This window comes from Pleurodeles waltl, chromosome 9 (assembly GCF_031143425.1).
Source record: "Pleurodeles waltl isolate 20211129_DDA chromosome 9, aPleWal1.hap1.20221129, whole genome shotgun sequence".
NCBI classification, from domain to species: Eukaryota; Metazoa; Chordata; class Amphibia; order Caudata; family Salamandridae; genus Pleurodeles; species Pleurodeles waltl.
The window spans coordinates 1,082,845,762-1,082,867,176 of NC_090448.1; the positions used below are offsets into that span (position 1 = coordinate 1,082,845,762).

The 21,415-nt window shown below is 41.9% G+C and overlaps 1 protein-coding gene across 1 annotated transcript in view; it reads right to left on the bottom strand.

Annotated features, from left to right (window-relative positions):
- Positions 1 to 1,418: 1,418 nt before the first annotated feature.
- The window catches only part of SNAP23 (synaptosome associated protein 23), a 137,912-nt gene continuing 117,915 nt past the window's right edge, over positions 1,419 to 21,415 (bottom strand). The window contains exon 8 of the mRNA XM_069208756.1: positions 1,419 to 3,451. Coding sequence (XP_069064857.1) covers positions 3,386 to 3,451 — 66 coding nt within the window. The 3' untranslated portion in view covers positions 1,419 to 3,385. The remainder of the gene's footprint in view (positions 3,452 to 21,415) is intronic.

Genomic DNA, 21,415 nt, shown 5'->3' on the forward strand with positions numbered 1-21,415 from the left:
TTATTCCAATTTGCTTACTTCTTTTCACATTTCTAACTTTTATTTGTTCTTTAAAAAAAAAAAAAAATCCAAGTTATAACATATTGGGCAAAAGTGCAACCCAGACCCTCATCTCTTTACTTTCGTGGAACAACAGCAATTGTATACCGAGGTAAGGGCTTGTGGTGATGAATAAAAATACTTTCTAGTATTGTTGACCAATGCATTCATCTAGACCCGACAGTGATTCCACCATGGAAGGCATACATGAGCAAACAAAAAGTAACTTTAATTTTTGATCACTACTACCAAGGCTTCTAGCATTTGTTGGAGTGTTTTGCATCAACAGTAAGACATCCAACATTCATGACAATGATAAAGCTGGAGATCAAGTTGTGTTTAATACTGCAACTAAAAAGACATTTAAATGCCCGTTATTTGGCCTCTTTCGTGAAATAAGATTGCATATCAAAAATGGGAGACCTTGGTCCCGGAGTTGATTCACACACCAGTCCTCACCCAAATGCGAGCCATCCCCACATAAAAAGCTGTTAAGAAGGAGAGAAGATGATGAAAGGCATGAGCCCTTTCCCATAATTAAAACATAACTGATACCCTACTACAGTCACTACAGTGGTCATTTGATTGGGAAAACAAAATATAGGTAAGCAGCACCTTCTTTCATAGATGGTAGAAGATTTTATTAGATCCAGAGAACGGATATGGGACTTGAAATGTTTTGATTCAAATTTGTGTATTAAAGCTGCTTACCCCTGGGTTGAAGAATCAGCCGTAAAACTGCCTTGCAACTTAACAAACGTGCTCATACAAAGGGCCAATTGGGTGGGAGGTTTTATTTTTTTAAGTGCTGTTGGTTAAATAAAAATAAATAAAACAAACCCACCAATATTCCAGTTATATTTGATAACATTACTATATAGAAGACTTCCAACCAGACAACCCCTAAAAACTGATAGCTATAAGAGTATGTAATGTAAGCAGCACCTTTAGCAACTTAATAATCTTTCAAAGGGGGCTTTCTGTGTCCCAATAGTTACACAAGGGAAAGCAAGCTCAGGCAATCAGTTGAAGATCCTTTTAAAAACTCAAAAGCCTATTAAAACCTCATCATGCTCTAATTGAGTCTCCCCACACCTGGGGTAACGAGAACTTACTGACATCCGCTACAAGCGGCACCAGATTTCGCCTTCTGCCCTGAACACCAATGCCAGTAGCCTCCTCTCCAAACATACGGAAGGGTCTCAGGTGCACTCAATCCCCACCTCCAGTTGCCAGGGAGGCTGCTATGGAGCTCTGCGGTGAAGGAGAAGAACACCTACAGGTAGAGCAATGAGGCAGAGGTATAGGAACCGGTGCCAAAAATATCCTACCCAGAGTCCTCTGAAGAAAGAAGGAGAGAAAACAGACAGATTCGGGAATAGGAGCGAATGTCATTTTATTTGTCCAGCTTTTTTTTTTATTTAGACAATACATATGCTGTAACAAATATAAAAACGTAAGGCACTAGATAAGCGTAACATTATTTTTTATGAACCACCACTTTACAGATGGATAGAATGTGGTGTTCTCTGAAATACCACAAAAATAATGTGATTTAAAATTTGGTTGAGACACAATGCACATCAGAATCTCCAGGTCTTTTCAGGGACATTCATGTGCTGTACAGATGACGAATCTTGCAAACTGTGAAAAGCAGCACGTACTTGTCTGATAAATGCACTTCATCATAATGAGCACATATTGGTTTTGTACTGGTAAGCACAGACTTAGAGATGTACACATAACTTATCTTTGTAGTTTTCGAAAACTTGCATTACTGCTACAATCATAAACAATAAGGCAGAGGTAAGAAATAGCAAAACCTGAAAGAGGACTAGCCAGTTCAGTGCTGGACCATGTAGAGACCGTCTGACCTACTAACTTACACTATACGCACTGCTCTGCCCGGGACTGCCCCACAGACCTCCCAACTTGGCACAGGTGAAGGAAGAAAATTATAATTGTTTGCTAACTTCTGAAAAAGAAGCTTATTTGTGCTTTTTAACCGCAGGTACTGTTAAATTACTGTCCAAAATGAGCCCTGTTCTTGGCATTACAGTGACCAGTCCATTATTTTGATGTATACTTTTGAGAAATCAAAAGTAAGCTGAATACAATGACCCAATTCAGAGGTGGGTGGGAGTGAACAAATCTCGAATATCTTGACTTAATACTAAACTGGAAGGGCAACCCACCAGAAGAATTTCCTTCTTTGTGCAGTGGAAGAAATGCTAATAGTGGTTCCGGTTTCAGATTTAGCATTTGCTCTGGAAATGAAAGGAGTTTCCTATACCAACTAATTCTGAATCAGGCTAAAAGTTTCAATCAGCAGATCCTCAAAAAGGAAAGAAAAATGTACGTTCAATTGCACACAAGCAATGCATGTAACCTCTGAAGTGTTAATGCAATTTAACTATCTTTCACAGGTCTTGTAAAATAAAACAGTAAAACCTATCTTTCCATCAATGGTTAGCTGCGAGCAGGCTCTGTGTCAAAGAAAGTCTTTTAGGCACTGACCCACCAATACTCAAAATAAAAAATACATGCTAACATTTTTTAATTGATTGTGTTGGACGGGAAGTTGTGGACTTTAACAATATATTGGGTGCGAAAACCAGAAATGTAAAGTCCGGGCTTAATAGCTTCTACCATTCATGCTACGACAATTGGCAAACGCATATAGGGTAGGACTGCATTACAATGTTGCCTAAAACTTTTAACAGTCCTGAAGAAGTTCTGTGTTCCTCTGTGATTTTCTTTCTTGGCAGTCTTCGGAAGAATTCATGCAGCTCCTGGTTTGTAGCTAAAGAATGATAACTCCTCCCATTACAAAATTAAGTTTCATTGGATGTCAAAGTCCAAACCCATTTCTACAAAATTTCAGCAGGGCAACACAAACATTAACTACAGCATCAGCGAATCGTGGAAATGAGACTAACGAGAAATGGAAAATAAAAACAAGGTGTCTTCAGGCCACCTTATATATTTCCGACCTATAAGCACAAAGTTCATTATTTCCCTCCTTTTTAATTTCATCTTTCATTCACCCATCAACCCTCACAAAAGGTACATTGTAGAGTAAGGCTCAATTTGTAAAGGGTAAAAAGGGATAAAAAAGACATTCAAATCCCTCCCAAGCAACCATCTAAGGTGATGAATCCTATTTGGGAAAAAGACTGTTGAAAACCTGAGCTGTCGCTTCACTGGAATCAGGAAAATCAGACGAGTCAAATATGATGAAAAGGACATCTTAGCAGAGACCCAGTGATTCCAACCACATAATCTTCTTGGACTTGGAAAGTTTCTCAGTTGTGGCAGGAAAGCAAGAGGTAGAATCAGAGTCATATTATGACTCAATAAGTTTCTTGGCTGTTGTGTTTGCAGTTTCAATGCGATCTTTGTTGAGTTCAGCCTGGTAGAAAGTAAAACAAGAGATATTACAAACTTTCACAATTACCTCAAATCACTTGAAAAACATATGGACAAAAGCGCTCCTTTTCTAATGACTTCTGTTTCTTTCCACACTTCGTAACCCAAAAAGTAACCTTTATAAGCACTCTAGTTCCGAATCGATAGGCGCCTTTTTACCAACTACTTAATCATTGTCATCATTATCATTGTGGACTTGTGTAAAGTAACTCCAGCATTGCATACGTGTATCTTTCCTTGCAGCCTGCTATGCCCTTTCCTGTACATAGCATGACCATTTCACCTCGGGCTGGCTAATAAATGGACAGTAAGTCGAGGAAGAGATGGGGATGGAGACAGAAATCTAGGGAAAACAGCAATGAGAAGTCATTACTTTCCCTTACTTTTTTATGGACAGATCTCTTCCCCCGACATCCACTGATAAAATATTACTAAAGCAATAGGATAGTCAAGGGATTCGACAAATATGGTGCCTTGCCAAACTGGGATTACACATGAATTCAATATTGGCAAAACACATTGGTAGTTGTTAATGGGACTGGCCTACAGATTTGCCTATTTGCCTATTTAAAAAGTATCTTTGGAATGCCTCCATTTTGGTGGAATGAGTAGGTGACATTTTGAAAAGAAGCCCTTATACTTTGTAAGTGCAAAATGTTAAACATGATACATCGAGCATTAAATGCCTTGGGCACCTACCTGTTTGTAGCATTCCTATCAAACACAGACAAATAAAAATCTACTTATGCATAACACTTGTCTTGTAGCCCCATTATAAATTACTATGCACACACTGTGCTTAGCCCTGCATTTTACTGGTTAGTCAGGACAGCTAGTACACTTGGTAAGGATAGGGTGTACATTTTTAAAAATAACTGGCTGGACATAATTTGAAGTAGTTGAACACCTTTCGCTTAATGTATATCTACAATATCTCTTGACTCAGTTCAAAGTCTAACACTACATTATTTGCAAGTAGAAGGTGTTTGTGACACACAGGGAAGCCTCACAATTTTGATCATTACATTGAGAAGTAGACATATGTCACATACTTAATGGTCACCTTCAGTGGTGAGAAATTGTGATTGCATTCATTGTAGTAAGTATGACACTGTTGAAGTATTTATGTAGGCATCAAGGTAAATGAAAGTACAATACAGTACAATAACTGAACTGGCCACACATGAAAAAGAGAGCACCATTAACAATGCAAGTTAGGGAATTAATTTGAATATCTAAGGTGAGGTAAAATAAAAACAACTAGTTATTCCTATTGTGAGGTCCAATACTTTTTTTGCTGCTTAAATGATGCCACATCTTTCGAGAGGCCCAACTGTATACAGACCAGCACGTCAGAACCCAAGCCAAACCCCCTAAACTTAACTAAATTAAGTGAGTAGTGGATGATCAAATACTCAACAGCTGAAAGACAGAGGGAGATGCACAAACTAGATTATTTCGGGCCATGTCAGAGCACCACAAATTCATTCCTCACAAGAGGTTTGTTTGTCAAAAAGTAAAATTTTTGGGCATTAGCATAAATTCATTGAGAAGGTAAACTGAACTCTTCCTAATTAGGTCTAAAAGAAACAAAATTGACTCCTTGCAAAATTTTGACAGAAGCCTAAGACACAGTTTCATACGAGGGGAGTAGAAAGCGGATTCTGATGAACAATCTTCTCCAGTAACAGGGCCAGTGTAACTATGTTTTTCTTAGATGAAGCATTGCTAAGGAACAATATAAACATAGGAAGCAATGTGGCTTACAACAAAACTCCACTGCTAACAAAATCTTTAGAGTCAACCAGGCCACAGTTGTCATGTTAACAGTGGCAAACATGATAGAGCAATTCAATCATTGGACTAAAAATCCTCCGGGCCTCAATAGCCCAATTAAATCTCCTATATCCCACTTTAGTCATCCCTTGGTATAATAACGAACTTCAAACAGCATAGGGGCGTTGTCAAAAACTTAAATGACTATAGCGCATTTCATTCTGCTCACTGCCCAAACAGAAATGTAAAGATGAACTACCTAAATACAACAAGCTGGTTAGACAAATGAGAGAAAACTAGATTACAATCGGATCATCAGTTTGGCCAACTCCACTAAGGTGATTTCTGCAGTCTATCAGTTGAAAGGAACCATAAGCCTTGAGGGCAGACAACAAGGAGCTTTTCCTCAGCTTATCTTGTTGGACCCATTTAATGCAAGTGGCCATGAGACCGAAAAGCCACAGTGTTTTACTGGCTCCCATTATAGTAACGAGACTGGGGGACTGAATCTGATCCTGTACCGTGTGACAGCTGTCAGCCTAACCCTTCCGGCGAGCTAGCAGCACCTCACTAGTACCCAAGAGTAAAGGTGATTTGTGGCAGCCCTCTGCAGGACATCTGTGGTGGAACAGATCTTACCCCTTTCTCTAAGTTACATATGTCTCATATATACAAAGGCAAACAGAAGCAGGACTAGGTTCAATAACATTTATTGAATCAAATGCATTCTGTGTAAAAAGGCATGTATCGAGATTATAAGGATGATAAAACATAATAAAAGCAAAGCAGTGACAAGGAAAGTGAAGCATAGGAAACGTCCCACTATACTGTCACAATAATTGTTCTAGAATCCATACCTGCACTACTAATATTCTATACAAGAGCATGGCAGTGTAAGCCCTTATCTGCTCATTAGGTCTCCCATACCTGTGATTGTGGGTAAAGAAGCGGTCTGTCGGTCTGCTGAGAATCCTCCCACAAGGAGGAAGAGAAATAATAATAAGAATGAAAATGCATGTATTGGAATGAAGGGGCACAAGTTTCAGGTGACAGTGACCCATGTAAAGAAAAATGTGGACGTTTTCACTACAGAGGCCATCTGTTTTCCTGTCAAGAATTTGCAAGACTCTTGGGTCAGTTTTGCTAAATTACAGGTCTACTCTCAGGCAGGAATTCAGAGTAGGAACATGTGTATCTTGCACATCAGGACAGGAAAGACCATGTTCTGGAGGTGTTGAGGCCATCCACTGACAGGTCATGCAGTATTTGAACTGAGCTTGAACTTCTCTTTCTGGCTAATTTGCTCAGCAAGCAGTGTCCTGGGATGAGATGCATGCAATAATTTCATGGGGATACAAAAGTACATGGAATTTCAACTGTTCATGTTTTGTCTTCATGGAACCAGCAATAGAACCTATAGCAGATGGTCCTGAAATCTTTTGAAGGAACCACTGTTAAGGGGAATGTGTTCAGGTTGGACTGAAACCTCACAACCCTGTTCCCATCAATGACAAAGTACAAAGGAACACCATATCAAAGAAACTTAAAGATTGCTGGCATGGTCTGCAGCATAGCTGAAGCTATGATTTAGGCCTTCCGCATCTATTCTATGCCAGGACTGGAGGCTTTGCTTAAGGTTTCTCTTTCTTTACCGAAACACTCAGCAGCCAATCACAATCAAGTAAACAAAAACTTCACTACACATGAGGCTATGTGATGCTATCTTATTGTACTCATGTGTAGTGAAGTTTTTGTTTACTATCACTACCTCGAATATATATTCCTCCTTCTTTGCTGCTCCACAGCCAGATAAGTACTTCTTCTAATTTACTCATGCATACACTTAACTGTGGTATTTTGTGATATTGTGTGTGCCTATAGCAATGCGATTTCGCATTTTCTCAAGCCAATTCGCATTTTGGCGCCTGACTCGTGGAGTGGGGAGCGGACTATGCTTGCCATCAGCATAGTCCCATTTCCATTTTTACCACTCGCGTCGCTGTATAAGCACGCATTTCTGAAGCCCTGTGCTTTCAGAAACCGGCTCGCTGGTGCAGTGCGACAGCGTTGGGAGTCCCCACAGGGCCCATTAAGACTTTGTTGTTCCCCAAACACCCAGTTGCTAGGAGCTCATGGTTGTAAAATTGAAGTAGGCTCTGCCTAGAGTGTTGTTGGCCAGGCTGCTCCCTCCACACTTTATTGGCTATTATACCAGCCTGGTAGGTGTTCTAAACACTCCCCCTACGATCTCTCTTGCGTTCCTGATAAAAACGTTTTCAACACGAGAATGGCTCTACGGGACCCTTATGAGGCTGAAACAGGTTATTACCCAGACGACTACAGCAGTCAACTTGAAATGAACCTGGGTCAAGCCCTAGACTGTAGGGTACAACAATCTGTTAATGAGGCCTCTGGTTAGGGCGTTGGGACCTTTCTCTGGTCGGCTTATAGATTATACTCGCACCGAAGGTTGGATGTCAGAACTTCTGGCAGAGAGGGATGGCTCTACCCCCCCAAAGGTAAAGAAAAATCGGCAGATGCCGCTTCATCCGACGCGCATGCAGAAGCCTTTGACAAACTATGCTGCAAGAGGGCCAACAAACATAATCATAGTACAAATAAAGACTCCTTGTTTTCCCCCTCCTCTTCAGATAATTGCAGGGCAAAGGAGGCTTCCTCACCTGATTTTGGATGATTCAGATAGACCCGGTCCCAATAAAACAAACTAAGAAGCATGCTTCTCCTTCTGACCTCAGAGTCCTTACTTTTGACCCCCACAAAGATAACTCAACTCAGAGCATCTAATTGGCTCCCAACCCCTGAAGTGAGGAAGTATGTGCAATCGCACATCCGATAAAAAAGTCCGTGCCCGCCTACGAGCAGAATGTCTCAGACCAGATTTGGAAGGGAAAGTGGCTGACACTCCTGAAGTTGATCCCATGATGGTGCCATTCCGGAAAAAATACTCCTGGGACCCTAAAAAAGGGTTGGATAGAGAGTGGCGTAACTGCCAAGACAAACTGTTGGACATGTCTGGACCTGTAACCAAGATCCTGGAACTTGCGTTCCAATCTAAGAAATCTGGTTTGCCTGTGGACACTGATAACTTGATAGGTTGGGCGCAAAGATCAATATGTCAGTTAGGGAACACATATTGCTCTATTTCCTTTGAACGCAGACTTATTGATCCAAAACTAAACGACCTGGCCACCTCTAAACAGGCCCAGTGGCTGAGGGGATTCACATGTTGAGAGATATTTTGTTGGAAGGTGACTGGATGGTCCTTCTGGGTCTCAAGGACCCCTATCTATCCGTCCCCATTTTCCCTCCTCACAGAAGATTTTTACAGATCCAATGGAGGGAACATTGTCTGGAGTTCAAGGCCCTCCTGTTCAGACTGTCATCAGCCCCATGGTGCTTCACAAAATTGATGAGACCAGTGGTGGAGTCTCTCTGGTCCCGGGGTGTTCGGTTGATAATTTACCCGAATGACCTTTTGTTGATGGCATGGGACCCTCAGACTCTCCAGAGTGATTTATCGTGGACTATTCAGCTACTGCAGGAGCTGGGATTCATTATCAATGTGCAGAGGTCACTGTTGAATCCTTCACAATTGACAGATTTTCTAGGGTTTCAGATAGATTCCATCAATGCCCAGTTGATACTTTCTTCCCAGAAGATTCGTAAAATCAAGAGGGAATTGAGGTCTGCGTTAGTCATCCAGACTGTATCCTTGAGGTTGATTGCCAGGAAGGTGGGCCCTCCAGCCTCAGCCATACAAGCCATCTTCCCAGTCCCCCTTTATTTTGGTGCCCGTCAGAGATTGAAAATTCAACACCTACAGATGCGCCCGATTTATTCAGAGCAGATTCCTCTCTGACAGGTCAAGACGGTGATTCTTTGGAGGTTGGAACACATGGAAGCCTGGAATGGCAGACCTATCTTTGGGTCTTCCCCCAGAGATAGTGATTAAATCGGATGCCAGCCGATGGAGCTGGGAAGCGAGATGCGGTTCTCTATCAACGGGGGGTCGTTGGTCAGAAGAGGAACTGAGTCTGCACATAAACTGCTTGGAACTTCCGGCAGGCTCCTTTGCTATAAAGAGTATTTCTCCCCAGAAGACAGATTATTGCATTCTATTGAGGATGGCCAACATTTTGGCAGTTCGTTATATGGACAAATTGGGGGGGAATGAAATGCAAGATTCTAGCGGAGATAGCCATGGAATTTTGGCATTATTGTCTCAGTCACCGCCTTGTATTACGGCAGTGTATCTTCCAGAATGCCATAGCGGGTTGGAGCTCCAGGTATCTGAGGGATTCTAGCGATTGGAAACTGGATCCAATGCTGTTTCATCAGATACTCAAGGAGTGGGGCCCATGACAAGTGGATTATTTGCATCATGCCTCCATTTTAAGTTACTGAAGTTCTTCAGCTGGCGCCCAGACCCTCTGGCCACAGATGCTTTTCTCCAGGACTGAAATCAGTATTGGGGGTATGGGTTTCCTCCGTTCAAGACGATTCTCAGGGTTTTATCTCACATCAGACGACAGAAGGCGGGGATTGTTCTCCTGATCCCTTTTTGGAGGGCTCCTCCATGGTTCCCAGGACCCGTGCTGTTAGCTTGCATTCCTCCTCTTCTTCTTTTTCCTTGTCAGAATCTTCTGGTGAGCCCAGAGGGTATACAGCACCCATTGACTCTATCGGGGAAACTGCGATTGATGGCCTGGATGCTTTCAGGATGAGATGGAACTCCCCAGGTATTTCGCAGTAAGCTTCTGATTTCCTCAGACAAGCCTGGGCTGCGGTCACCCATAAGCGGTATACCTCAGTTTAGTGGAGATGGAGTGGTTGGTGTGACGTGCAGAGTCTCGATCACTTGAGGGTGGATGTTTGCATGATAGTGAATTTTTTGTCTGAGCTTGCAGGGTCAGGTTTGGCTTAAGGAACGGTTAACAATTTTAGGTCTGCCATTTCTGCTGGCCATGTGCAGTGTCTCTTCCTGCTCAACCCAGGTATTCTTCCCTGTGGGATGCGGATGTACCTTTGAGATTTTGGGATAAATGTCCGGCTAACCGTTATCTGTCTCGAAAACAAATCTTGGTGAAGTTAACCATGTTGTTATGCCTCATATCCTGTAAACTAGTGTCAGACGTTCGAGCTTTAGATTTAGCAGGGAGAGACTATTCTCCAGATGGCGTAATGTTTAACATCACGCAGAGAACTAAAACTAATTGCAGGTTGGTAACATCCTATGTTTCCTGAGAACCCAAAATTGTGTGTTGTCCAATGTTTGAAGGTATATGAGATTGTTACTGAAAAGCTAAGACAGGATTCGAGGGGTCAAATGTTAATTGCTCTACAGAAACCTATAGTGTCTGAAGCTACTCTAGCCAGATGGATGAGATGGTTGTTGAGTGAAGCTGGCAGTGATACCTCAGTTATTGGGGCACATTCAGCTAAGAGGAGCCATTGCCTCCCAAAGTTATGCTTAAGGTTCTCGTTTAGAGGACATTAGGAAGGCAGCAGATTGGTCTTCCAAGTCTACTTTTTGTAAATTCTATCATAAACCTATTGTAGATGTAGCCTTTGTGGTGGTGATGCAGCTTTAAACAAGCATAATCAAAGCCTCCGGTCCTGACACAGAATAAAAATATTTCTAGCTTACGCGTCAAGATTTTTTTTCTTCTATTAAGGACATGGAGGCGAAGATTATCCCACCCATCTTATATACGTGCTAATGTTGCAGTTATTATATATTTTATCACTTGTTATTATGGACATTTTATTGTTTTTTTCCCCCCACCCTAATTTATTGATAATTGCATTTCAGTGTTGTACTTGGAGTTATTTTACTCCTATGGGAGATTTATCAATATTTTTGTCACTTTCAGGGACTGAACAGAAGATGACTTGAGTGGAGGTTGTCGTTTGTCTGGCTATACTGTGGGAGAATGAATCCTGTGGTTCTTAATCTGCTTATCCTTGGAAGCCGAAGCTCCTTCTCTGTTCAGGACCCTGCTGAGCTGATGGATCGTTGGGACAGTGAGATATGGAAGTTGTTGTTCCTTTTGGATCACTTCGAACTATAAAGAGTTTTGTTTGTGCACAACTTCTAGTACACTTATAAGACTTTTCAAAGAAAGAGGAAGTTATATTCGAGGTCATGGTATATATGCAAAGGTTCTCTATGGTGATTGGGCCATGTGATGCTATTCTATTGTACTCATGGTTAATGAAGTTTTTGTTTACTTTATTGTGATTGGCTGCAGAGTTTTTCAGTTAAGAAAAAGAAAGCATAATCTTCGCCTCCATGTCCTTAATAGAACTGAAAATTCTTGACGCGCAAGCTAGAACAAAAAGTATCCTCCTTTAAAGTAACAGTTAAATGTTGCTCCTACAATTGCTGTTGATGGTGCTGCTGAATGGTTGACTGGTAAACTAAAAAATGTAACTGCTGGACACATGCCTCTGATAACATGAATAGGCACAGTGAACCGCTGGAAGCTGCATTTTCCCCATTTTTAAAGACAAACATCAGCCTTTGCACCGACACAATTGGCCATATGTACTAAATACCAGTGGCAAAAAAAACTGCTTGCAATTTGCAACTAGTACTGAATTGTATGAACTGTCCCACCTAGGAATAGGTCGGTTCATAAAATTCAGAATCAGAATAGGTCGTAATCTGACCTCATTCTTTATTGTTCCTAAGGTAGGTCACAAATTGTGAATAACTTGAACTGGTGGACATCAAAGTGATGGAAGGCTACTGATTTCACCAAGAGCTAAGCAGCACAAGTGTGGTGGTGGCACCATAGTCCGTAGTGATCAGTAGGAGTGCACACGTCCTTTTTGACCTGTGCCACTTGAGTGAGACCAACCAGCTCACCTTTTTAAAGTTCCGCTACTGTGTGCTTAACTCATTCTTGGCCTACATTAATTCGATGTAAATTGCTGCGCAGTGCAAGAATGGTGATTCTGTGCTCAATATACATGTGCCTGGGAAAGGTGCCATACTGGGATAGAGCAGTGCTTTACAGTACATGCATGTTGAGTACATTTGCTTAGTATATGTATACCTGCGAGGGATGCATTATATGAGAAATGTAGTGCTGTGCAGTGCGTGCGCAATGGAAGCATGTGCTAGCTGTATGTATGGGTGCTTGCAAGAAGTACCAGCCATGAAGGGTGAAATATTAGGCAGGGTACGCATAGTGAGTGTGTGGGCAGGCAGTGTGTGTACAGAAGGGCTACAGTACTGAGCAGTACGCACAGGATGAATGTGTGCAATGAATGTATGTGTGTCTGGGAGGGCACATTGCATGAAGGTAACAGTAGTGGATAGTGTATGCGCTATGGCCATACGCTGAGTGCAAGTGTGCCTGTATTGGTACATTACACGGAGGACCCTGCATTCCATTTTGGGAAGTCCTAGTGTGCTTGGTGAAGACATGAGTAGTACAGGAATCATCCCAGACAGATTTGTGTGTTGATGCATTCCTGTGAGCTGTGTGGGACACACTGGAGGAAGGAAGAGAAAGAGACCCTCGCTATACACTTTTAAAGGGTGCTCTTTGATTCAGTGAAAGATCACATGAAAGGGGCCTGGACACATCTCAGGAAGGAGATGGGGTTGATAAGGGAATTATAAAGATTAGGGATGAGAGCCCCCAATTAACCTTTTGATGTACATATCACTGTGGCTGACTACCAGGTGTGAACTCTAGTCACTCACCTGGCCTGTGTTGTAGGACTATTGACTTCAGAGTCTCTCCTGCTGTGACAGACAGCCTTTCAAGAGGGAAAGGGAGAGGGACAGAGAAAGGGTGAGGGAAAGGGAGAGGGAGAGGTGTACACTCCAGAAGAAGCAGAACCCCAACGTAAAATTTCAATGACCCAGACTTCAAAGAATTGCGCTACTGAGGAGGTGAAAACACAACAGTAGAGCAACTCAGACTCTCCTGGCGGCTACCCAATGGTGTCTAAATAAATGGTAAAAGAAGAGTTTGGACCTAGTCCAAAGGAAAAAAGGTTTGTGTTATCTGTCCACTTGAAGAAGAAGCTGAGCAGTAGGGCTTCAGTCTGATTGGATTCACCCCGTTGAGGTGAGATGCTATTCCGGCTTACCTTATTTACTTGTTTTTGGCAGGATAGCAATAGCCTTTCTCTTTTACCTGTAGGCATGGTCTGCACATCAGATGCTAAATTGTAGGGTTTGCTGTTTAACAGTGATTATTACCAGAAGGAGCTGTCAAATGTTGAGAACTTAATTGAAGACAGCGGAGGGGGATTAATTGCTGGAACAGTCCTTCTCATCCTATATTCTAATGTTTGACTTTCTTTTAATTTTGGTTTAATTCATAACCTTTTATCTACAGTGGGTGAAATGTTTCAAGAGCACTTCAGGCCCTCTACCTTGTTTTATAAAGGTCATTTAAGGACACTTTCCCTTGACTGTGGATTGGGCCTATAACTTAGACCAGACCTCTGGACCGGGCTATTTGGCTATATTATTGCTCATATAATGAGGCAGGCCTTGGTATTTTGTGGTATTAAGAATTATGTGCCTCACTATTTGAGCATGTGTACTAATTCAACTAAGTTGTACTTAATACACAAATAAACAAGTTTACAATACATATGTGGGTGAAGATGGTTGAAAAATATTTTGATTATTGATACGTCACAGATAAAATAAGTGCCCATCTTTTCTGAGATCTGCAGCCACAACAGTAAATAAAACATTACATTCAAAACCATAAGAAAACATACGAAAAAGGGTGATACGAACTGAACAGCATGGTCCTGTTATGACAGAGTTGCTAAAACCTAGTATAATCCCTCTGAGACAACAAGTAAGAAACGAGGCAGAAATATCTATTGTTGGGCCAAAGTTCAGAAAAGGCTGTTGTTTTGGAGCCAGCAAGTACTATCGACAGTCGGTTGTGCTGAACACTGATGCAGCTCTTAAGAATACAAAGGGACTGGATAAAGGAACAGCTGAACTCACTTGAGGGAGCCTAGAATATCAGACAACTACAGCTGATGGTGAGGTCATTAATAATCTAGGAGATAGCAACTGAAGAATCCTGTACGCTAACCAAATTAGACAAATTGACAAAAGATCTAAGCAACGACAACAATGAGATCCCATATCCCTATCTGCATGACAAATGTCAAACCAATCTGGGCTCCCAAATGAAAAAGAATAACCCTTGTAAGAAACGTTCTATGACTTTCTCAAAAGCCACTTCAACTTCTCAAAGTAAAAGCTCTCTGTTACTGAGATTGCTGTTCTCAGTAAGGACTTATCTTTTGTAAAGATGAATGCCCAGAATCTTTCAATATAAATTTGCGAATCTTCAGTTTCTTCTGTAAAATCATATTAAGCCACTTCTGCAAAACACTAAATTCACTCGAGGCACTCCAGATGTCACAGGTGCATGCCTATGATCCTGATTTAATCCACCCCTCATACTATTTCTGAAGAAATTATGTTTGACAAAATTGTCCTAAAAGACACTGAGAACTATGTTAAACAAAGGCATTATATACAGCACAACATTTCTATGAATGAAGTCACAGCCCTAAATGGGATTACATGAAACAACTAGACTAGGATAAAACTAGCAAACAAGGGTGGTTGGAACATATTCCAGAAAATATCTGACTATAACCAAGAAACCATGAGGCTACTATCAATGCCTCTATATCACAAACAAATGTTGAGAGATCCCTCCATAGTCTTGAGCAGACTGATAAGAAACCTTACAGATTGAGCTAAGTACTCAGAAATACTGTATATAAGAATGTGTATTTAAAACAGAACATGATCAATGCTTTATCCAAGATACACAAGCAACAGCAAAATCTGCCGGATCGGCAGACTGTGTTAAGATGTGTGCTATGACATTTTATTGATTGGTTCATAAAACAGTGAATGCTAAAGACCCAGGCACATATATGGGATAATACTTTTTTTTTGCAGTTTTGTATATCGCAAACTCGATTTGAGGCTATTGGAGTGCTTTACATGAGCACCAGGTTCACAAGGTCACATTCATTTTAGGCATGGGGAGATTATGTGATTTGCCCAGAATCACAGGAAGTTGAGCCGACACCAAGACTCAAACTTGGTTCCCCAGTTCCAAAGTCAGCAGCTCTGGCCGTAACGCCACATTCTCTCCATACTGACCTTACATACAACATAGAATTTAGGTCACCATGGATATTTGATCACTGTACATCAATATGCTCCAGACAGATGCTTTAAGTGTAACCAGGCATATACTGAACACTCACTGTCATCCCACACAGGTTCCCACATAATTTATTCTGGCCTTGGCTGACATTAATGGTTAAGTATTACTTGGGTTTCTGACTTGAGGAACTGAGTCATAGGTGTCATCTGTCAGTTATTAAAAGTAAAACCACTTCCTTGATTTATTCCTAGAAATGCCTTATGTTAACACTAAAGTCCTTCACTTACCCCATTTTTCCCTGTAGTAAAATGTTTCATCTTAAGGATTTTAGGGGCCCTGGGGGAGAAATACCTTGGGTGCCCCTGTTTACGACAACTATGAATTGTATTACCTATGTTAGTGCTAATTAAAGCCCTATAATGGCTAACAGTGTATGTTGAAGTTTAACCCTTGCGTGCTGTAGACGGAACGGTTCCATCCTCAGCCGCAGTGGGCGTGTGCTGAAGACAGAACTGTCCGTCCTAGCACCCACTTACAGGGGAAGTGCTGGTGCTTCCCCCCCCCGTGGGTCACCCATTCCAACACCCCTACGAGGAATGGCAGTCAAAGTGCTTCTGCTGCCACCACCAACCCCCCTGTTGGCCATTTGATGACACTGGAGCGCCAAACCATTTGCTTCCATCGTGTCTTCAGTAGATGACAGGGTTAAGTCCTTCTCCGGGGCTTGGGGTTGGGGGGGGGGTGTTCTTTTTTTTTAAAACAGATACAGAGGGAAAGGAAGGAGCTTTTCCCTTTCCCCTGTGCCTGTTTCGAATGGATTCCTGCTCCATGATCGTGGGTGAGGCCCACCATTGTGGAGCAAAACTCCTTCCACTAGACTACCAGGGATTTTTTTAAATGTACTGGCAAGTGTTCCTAGAGCTGGAGTTGTGGAGGATGTGGCTAGATTGAAATTTTGCCACTTTTCTGATTACATCCGTCCCATGCCCCAAAAAACGTATCCCCAGTAGAAGATGTACAGTCTGTTTCCGAAGAGGTGTGTGTAAGGAGAGTTGTATGTACTGCCCCCAATGTTCTTCTAATCCTGGACTTATGTGTTATTGGGAGCAATAGTAAGCTTAAAAGTAAACTGACTAGTCTGTATTGTTTTATATTTTTTGTTCAGATTTCACAGTTGGCATTAGTGTGATGTATCTAATAGAGCTGCTATCTTTGTATGTATAGTTTTTCATCTACTTCCATTTGGTTTGTGTTTTCTTTTTTGTTAAAAATAAAATGTGATGGCGGTGTTCTTGGACTGGCGCTTGTCTGGTGGTGTGCATTGACTGGCGGTGTGCGTGGTCAGGCGCTTGGCTGGCAGTGTGGGAGGACTGCCGCTTGGCTGGAAGTGTGTGAGAGCTGGCTCCTGGCTGGCGGTGTGCGAGTAGACACTTGCTCCTAGTCACTACACACACTGCTAGCCAAATTTAGTCCACACACACCATCAGCCGGCAGACAGTGTGATTGCTGTGTCAGTCATATGAGTGTATGAAAGTGATGGGCCTTTGAATGGCACTGTCTGTTGATGTGAGTACTGTAGCGTGCTGGGCCTTGGCTGCCGGTATGAAAGGTCTCGTGTGTGTCATGAATGAAATGTGTGTGGATGGCCTGTAAAAGCAGCTGGTGCCTTGTTATGGCTTTACAGCTCAAGCTGTGAGTCATTGGTTCAGTTTTTTTGACCTTTCAATCATTAACAGTGCATTTCATTTTTTAGAAATCTGTTAGTAAAATTTTACGTTTTGAACCTTCACTCATCCTCATGACAAATCCAATGTGTGTGTGTGTGTGTGTGTGTGTGTGTGTGTACTTGAGGAATTGATGGATGTGAATTAATATTTATCTTTCTTTGCCATGGTATGTATCGCCTCTAAAGAAAATCTACCAACTCTAGATATTTTGTAAACTAGACATCTAAGGGAGTACAGGGTGGAGTGCCTCTCGTGAACCCCAACAAGTTTTCTTACCTACAAAGCCCCGCACGCCTCAAAATGTGACTTTAGTCCCACATTTTCCTTGCATTTCTGTGCCATATTCTTCCAGAATCAAGGAAACCACAACATTCCTACCACCCAGCGTTTCCCTACTTGTCCAACAAAAATGCAGCCCCACTTGTGTGGTCGCTGGGTCTAGTGCCCATGACAAGAACTGATCAAACTAACATCAACGGCAATCCTCACAAAGGGACCCTCTTTGACCTTGGTTTGATTTGTTCTGGTGCAGGCACGAGGCACAGTCACACAGGTGATGTACCATTTCTATTGTGAGAAATCGGTGAATGCCAGGTGGAAGGAAGGTTGTGGCTCCCCACAGATTCAAGAACTTCCCATCACAGAAAAATGAGGAAAATTAGTTTTTTTAATAGTCAAAGTTTGAGGTTTGCAAGGGGTTCTGGGTAACTGAATCTGATAAGAGCCACACAAGTCAGCCCACAATGGATACCCCTAGGTGTCTTGTTTTAAAAAAATGTAGAGGGTATCTAGGTTTCCCTAGGTGCCAGATGAGCTAGGGTCCAAAACCTAGAGCTACTCACATTGAAAAACAGAGTGTTGGTTTAGGGTGGAAACATGGGCTGCGCCCATGCTGTGTTTTGGGCCGGTTGCGGGCACTATGTCTACCCACATAAAGTGAGGAACCATTTTTATCGGGAGACTTAGGGGAGTGCCGAGTGGAAAAAAGTTTGTGGCTCCGTGCGGATTCTACAACCTACCATCACAGAAATTTGAGGGAATTTCGTTTTTTTAGTCAAAGGTTGAGGTTTGCAAAGGATTCTGGGTAGCTAAATGTGGTGACAGCCACTCAAGGCAGCCTAGCCCAAGGTGCCTAGTTTGAAAAAATAAATAAAAATGTATAGGTTTCTCTAAGTGCCAGCTGAGCTAGGGTCCAAAATCTAGAGCTACTCACATTGGAAAAAGAGGGTCAGTTTGGGTGGAAAAATGGGCTGCCTTCATGTTGCGTTTTGGGGCATTTCCTGTTGTGGGTATGTATACCCACACAAGTGAAGTACCATTTTTATCTGGAGAATTTATGCTGAATGGGGTGGGGGGATTGGGGGGGGGGGGTGGGGGGCAAAGAGTGTGTGGCTCCCCACGGATTCTAGAACTTTCCATCACAGAAATGTGAGGAAAATTTGTATTTTTAGTCATAGTGTGAGGTTTGAAAATGTTCTGGGTAACTAAATGTAGTGAGAGTCATGCAAATCAGCCTACATTGGATAATCCTAGATGTCTAGTTTTTAAAAATGTTCAGGTTGGCTAAGTTTCCTTAGGTGCCAGCTGAGCTGGGGTCCAAAACCCAGAGCTACTCACATTGGAAAAAGAGAGTCAGTTTTGGGTGGAAAAATGGGCTGCGTCCATGTTGCGTTTTGGGCCATTTCCTGTTGCGGGCACAAGGTCTACCCACACAAGTGCGATACCATTTTTATCGGGAGAATTGGTGGGATGCTGGGTGGAAGGAAGTTTGTGGCTCCCCACTAATTCCATAACTTTCCATCACAGAAATGTGAGAAAACTGCATTTATTTTTCTCAAAGTTTGAGGTTTGCAAAGGATTCTGAGTAACAAATTGTGGTGAGAGCCACGCTAGTCAGCCCACTCGGGATACCCCTAGGTGACTTGTTTTAAAAAATTTACCAGGTGAGCTAGGGTGCAAAATCTAGAGCAACTCACACTAGAAAAAGAGGGTTAGTTTTGGGGGAAAAATATGCTGCATCCATGTTGCATTTTGGGCCATTTCCTGTTGCGGGCACTAAGTCTACTCGCACAAGTGAGGTACCATTTCTATCGGTAAACTTGAAGGAGCATAGACGAGTAGAACATTTTTGTTATTACCAATTAGATTTTGCTGCATTTATGCCTTTCAATTGAAAACCAGTGTATAAGAAAGATTATGTTTTTAAAAATACCCTTCAAATCATACGCTAGTATGGGTATCCATACATTCATCAATGTATAAATAACCACTGCTCCTTAACTCTATATTTTGTCCCCATTTCAGAAATACATAAGTTTTCTTGATACCCATTTTTCACTTTGCCTACTTCACTATAAGAATCGGTCTATACTTCATACTCAATGAAAACTCATTGTACAGTGTAGCTCAGTAGTTCGCTCTGGGTATCTTGGATTCTTGGAGAATTTACAAACCCTATATATCCTCGCAACCAGATGGGTTTAGCAGATGTAATGGTATAATGGTTTAGGCAATCTGCCATCACGACAAAACGTTACAGAGGAAAATGTTGGCACAAATGCCCGTTTTCTTTCTACTTGTTTTCAATATTTCTTTATTTCAACAGATAGGGATTCTGGGTAACTGAATGTGGTGAGAGCCATGCAAGTCATCCCACCCTGGATACCCTTAGGTGTCTAGTTTAAAAAAAAAAAAAAAAAAAATTACAGGGTGGCTAGGTTTCCCTAGGTGCCAGTTGAGCTAGGGTCCAAAATCTAGGAGGTACCCACATTGGGGGAAACAAAAAAAAAAAAAAGAAAGTGAGGGTCGGTTTTGGCTAGAAAAATGGGCTGCGTCTATGTTGCATTTTGGGCCATTTTCTGCTGCGGGAACTATGCCTACCCACACAAGTGAGGTACCATTTTTATCGGGAGACTTGAGGGGGTGGGAGGGAGCGCCGGGGGAAAGGAAGTTAGTGACTCCACATGGATTCTAGAACTTTCCATCACAGAAATGTAAGGAAAATGTGTTTTTTAGTCAAAGTTTGCGAGAGGCCCTGGGAAGCAAAACGTGGTGAAAGCCATGCAGGTCAGCCCACCCTGGGTACCCCTAGGTATCTAGTTTTGAAAAACAAATTACAGGTTGGCTAGGTTTCCCTAGATGCCAGATAAGCTAGCGTCCAAAACCTAGATCTACCCACATTTGAAAAAGAGAGCCAATTATGGGTGGAAAAATGTTCTGCTTCCATGTTGTGTTTTGGGGCGTTTCCTGTCACAGGCACTAGGTCGACTCACACAAGTGAAGTACCATTTTTATTGGTTAACTTGCGGGAGCACAAAATAGTAGAACACTTGTTACTACCAATTGGATTTTACTGCATTTGTTAATTTCAAATGTAAACCAGTGTATAAAAAAATGACATTTTGAAAAATACCCTCCAAATCATACGCTAGTATGGATGATCACAAATTCAGCAATGTATAGATAACCACCACTCCTAAACTCTTTATCTTGTCCCCATTTCAGAAATACATAAGGTTTCTTAATACCCATTTTTTCACTCTGCCTCTTTTGCTATAAGAAGTGTTTTATACTCTGTACTCAATGAAAACCCATTGTACTGTGCAGCTCAGTTCTTTGCTCTGGTTCTCTTAGAGAACCTACAAACCCTATATATCCTCACAACCAGATAGGTCTAGCGGACGTAATGGTATATTGCTTTTTTTCCAAACTGCCATTGTGACAAAAAGTTACAGATGAAAATGTTGGCACAAATGCCTGATTTTTCCTACTCATTTTCAATATTACTTTATTCCAACAGTTAGTTTCCTTGGGAAAACCTTGAGAGATTTACACATCTGACCCCCTGCTGAATATGGAATGTTGTCTAGTTTTCAGAAATATATAGCTTTTCTGAACCACTTGATCCCAGTAGGTTGAGAGCACACAAAAAAATAGGTAAAATAGGTGCCCTCTTAGAAAAATGTCAAAACTGTGGCACAAAATCCACAAACCCTGGATATCTTTAGAATCCCCAGGATGTTGAAAAAAGTGGACGCAAATGTGGCGTGGATACCTTATCTAGAAAAAAACGTTATAGAGTTCTAAGGGCAAACAACCCCAAATAGCCAAAAAAGGGCTCAGCACTGGGGGTGAAAAGGCCTAGCCTAGATGGGGTTAAATTACAAAAATACACTTAAGTGAGCTACAGAGAAACTTCACTTTCCCGGAGGGTGCCTTGGAAGGTGAAAGCCCTTTGCC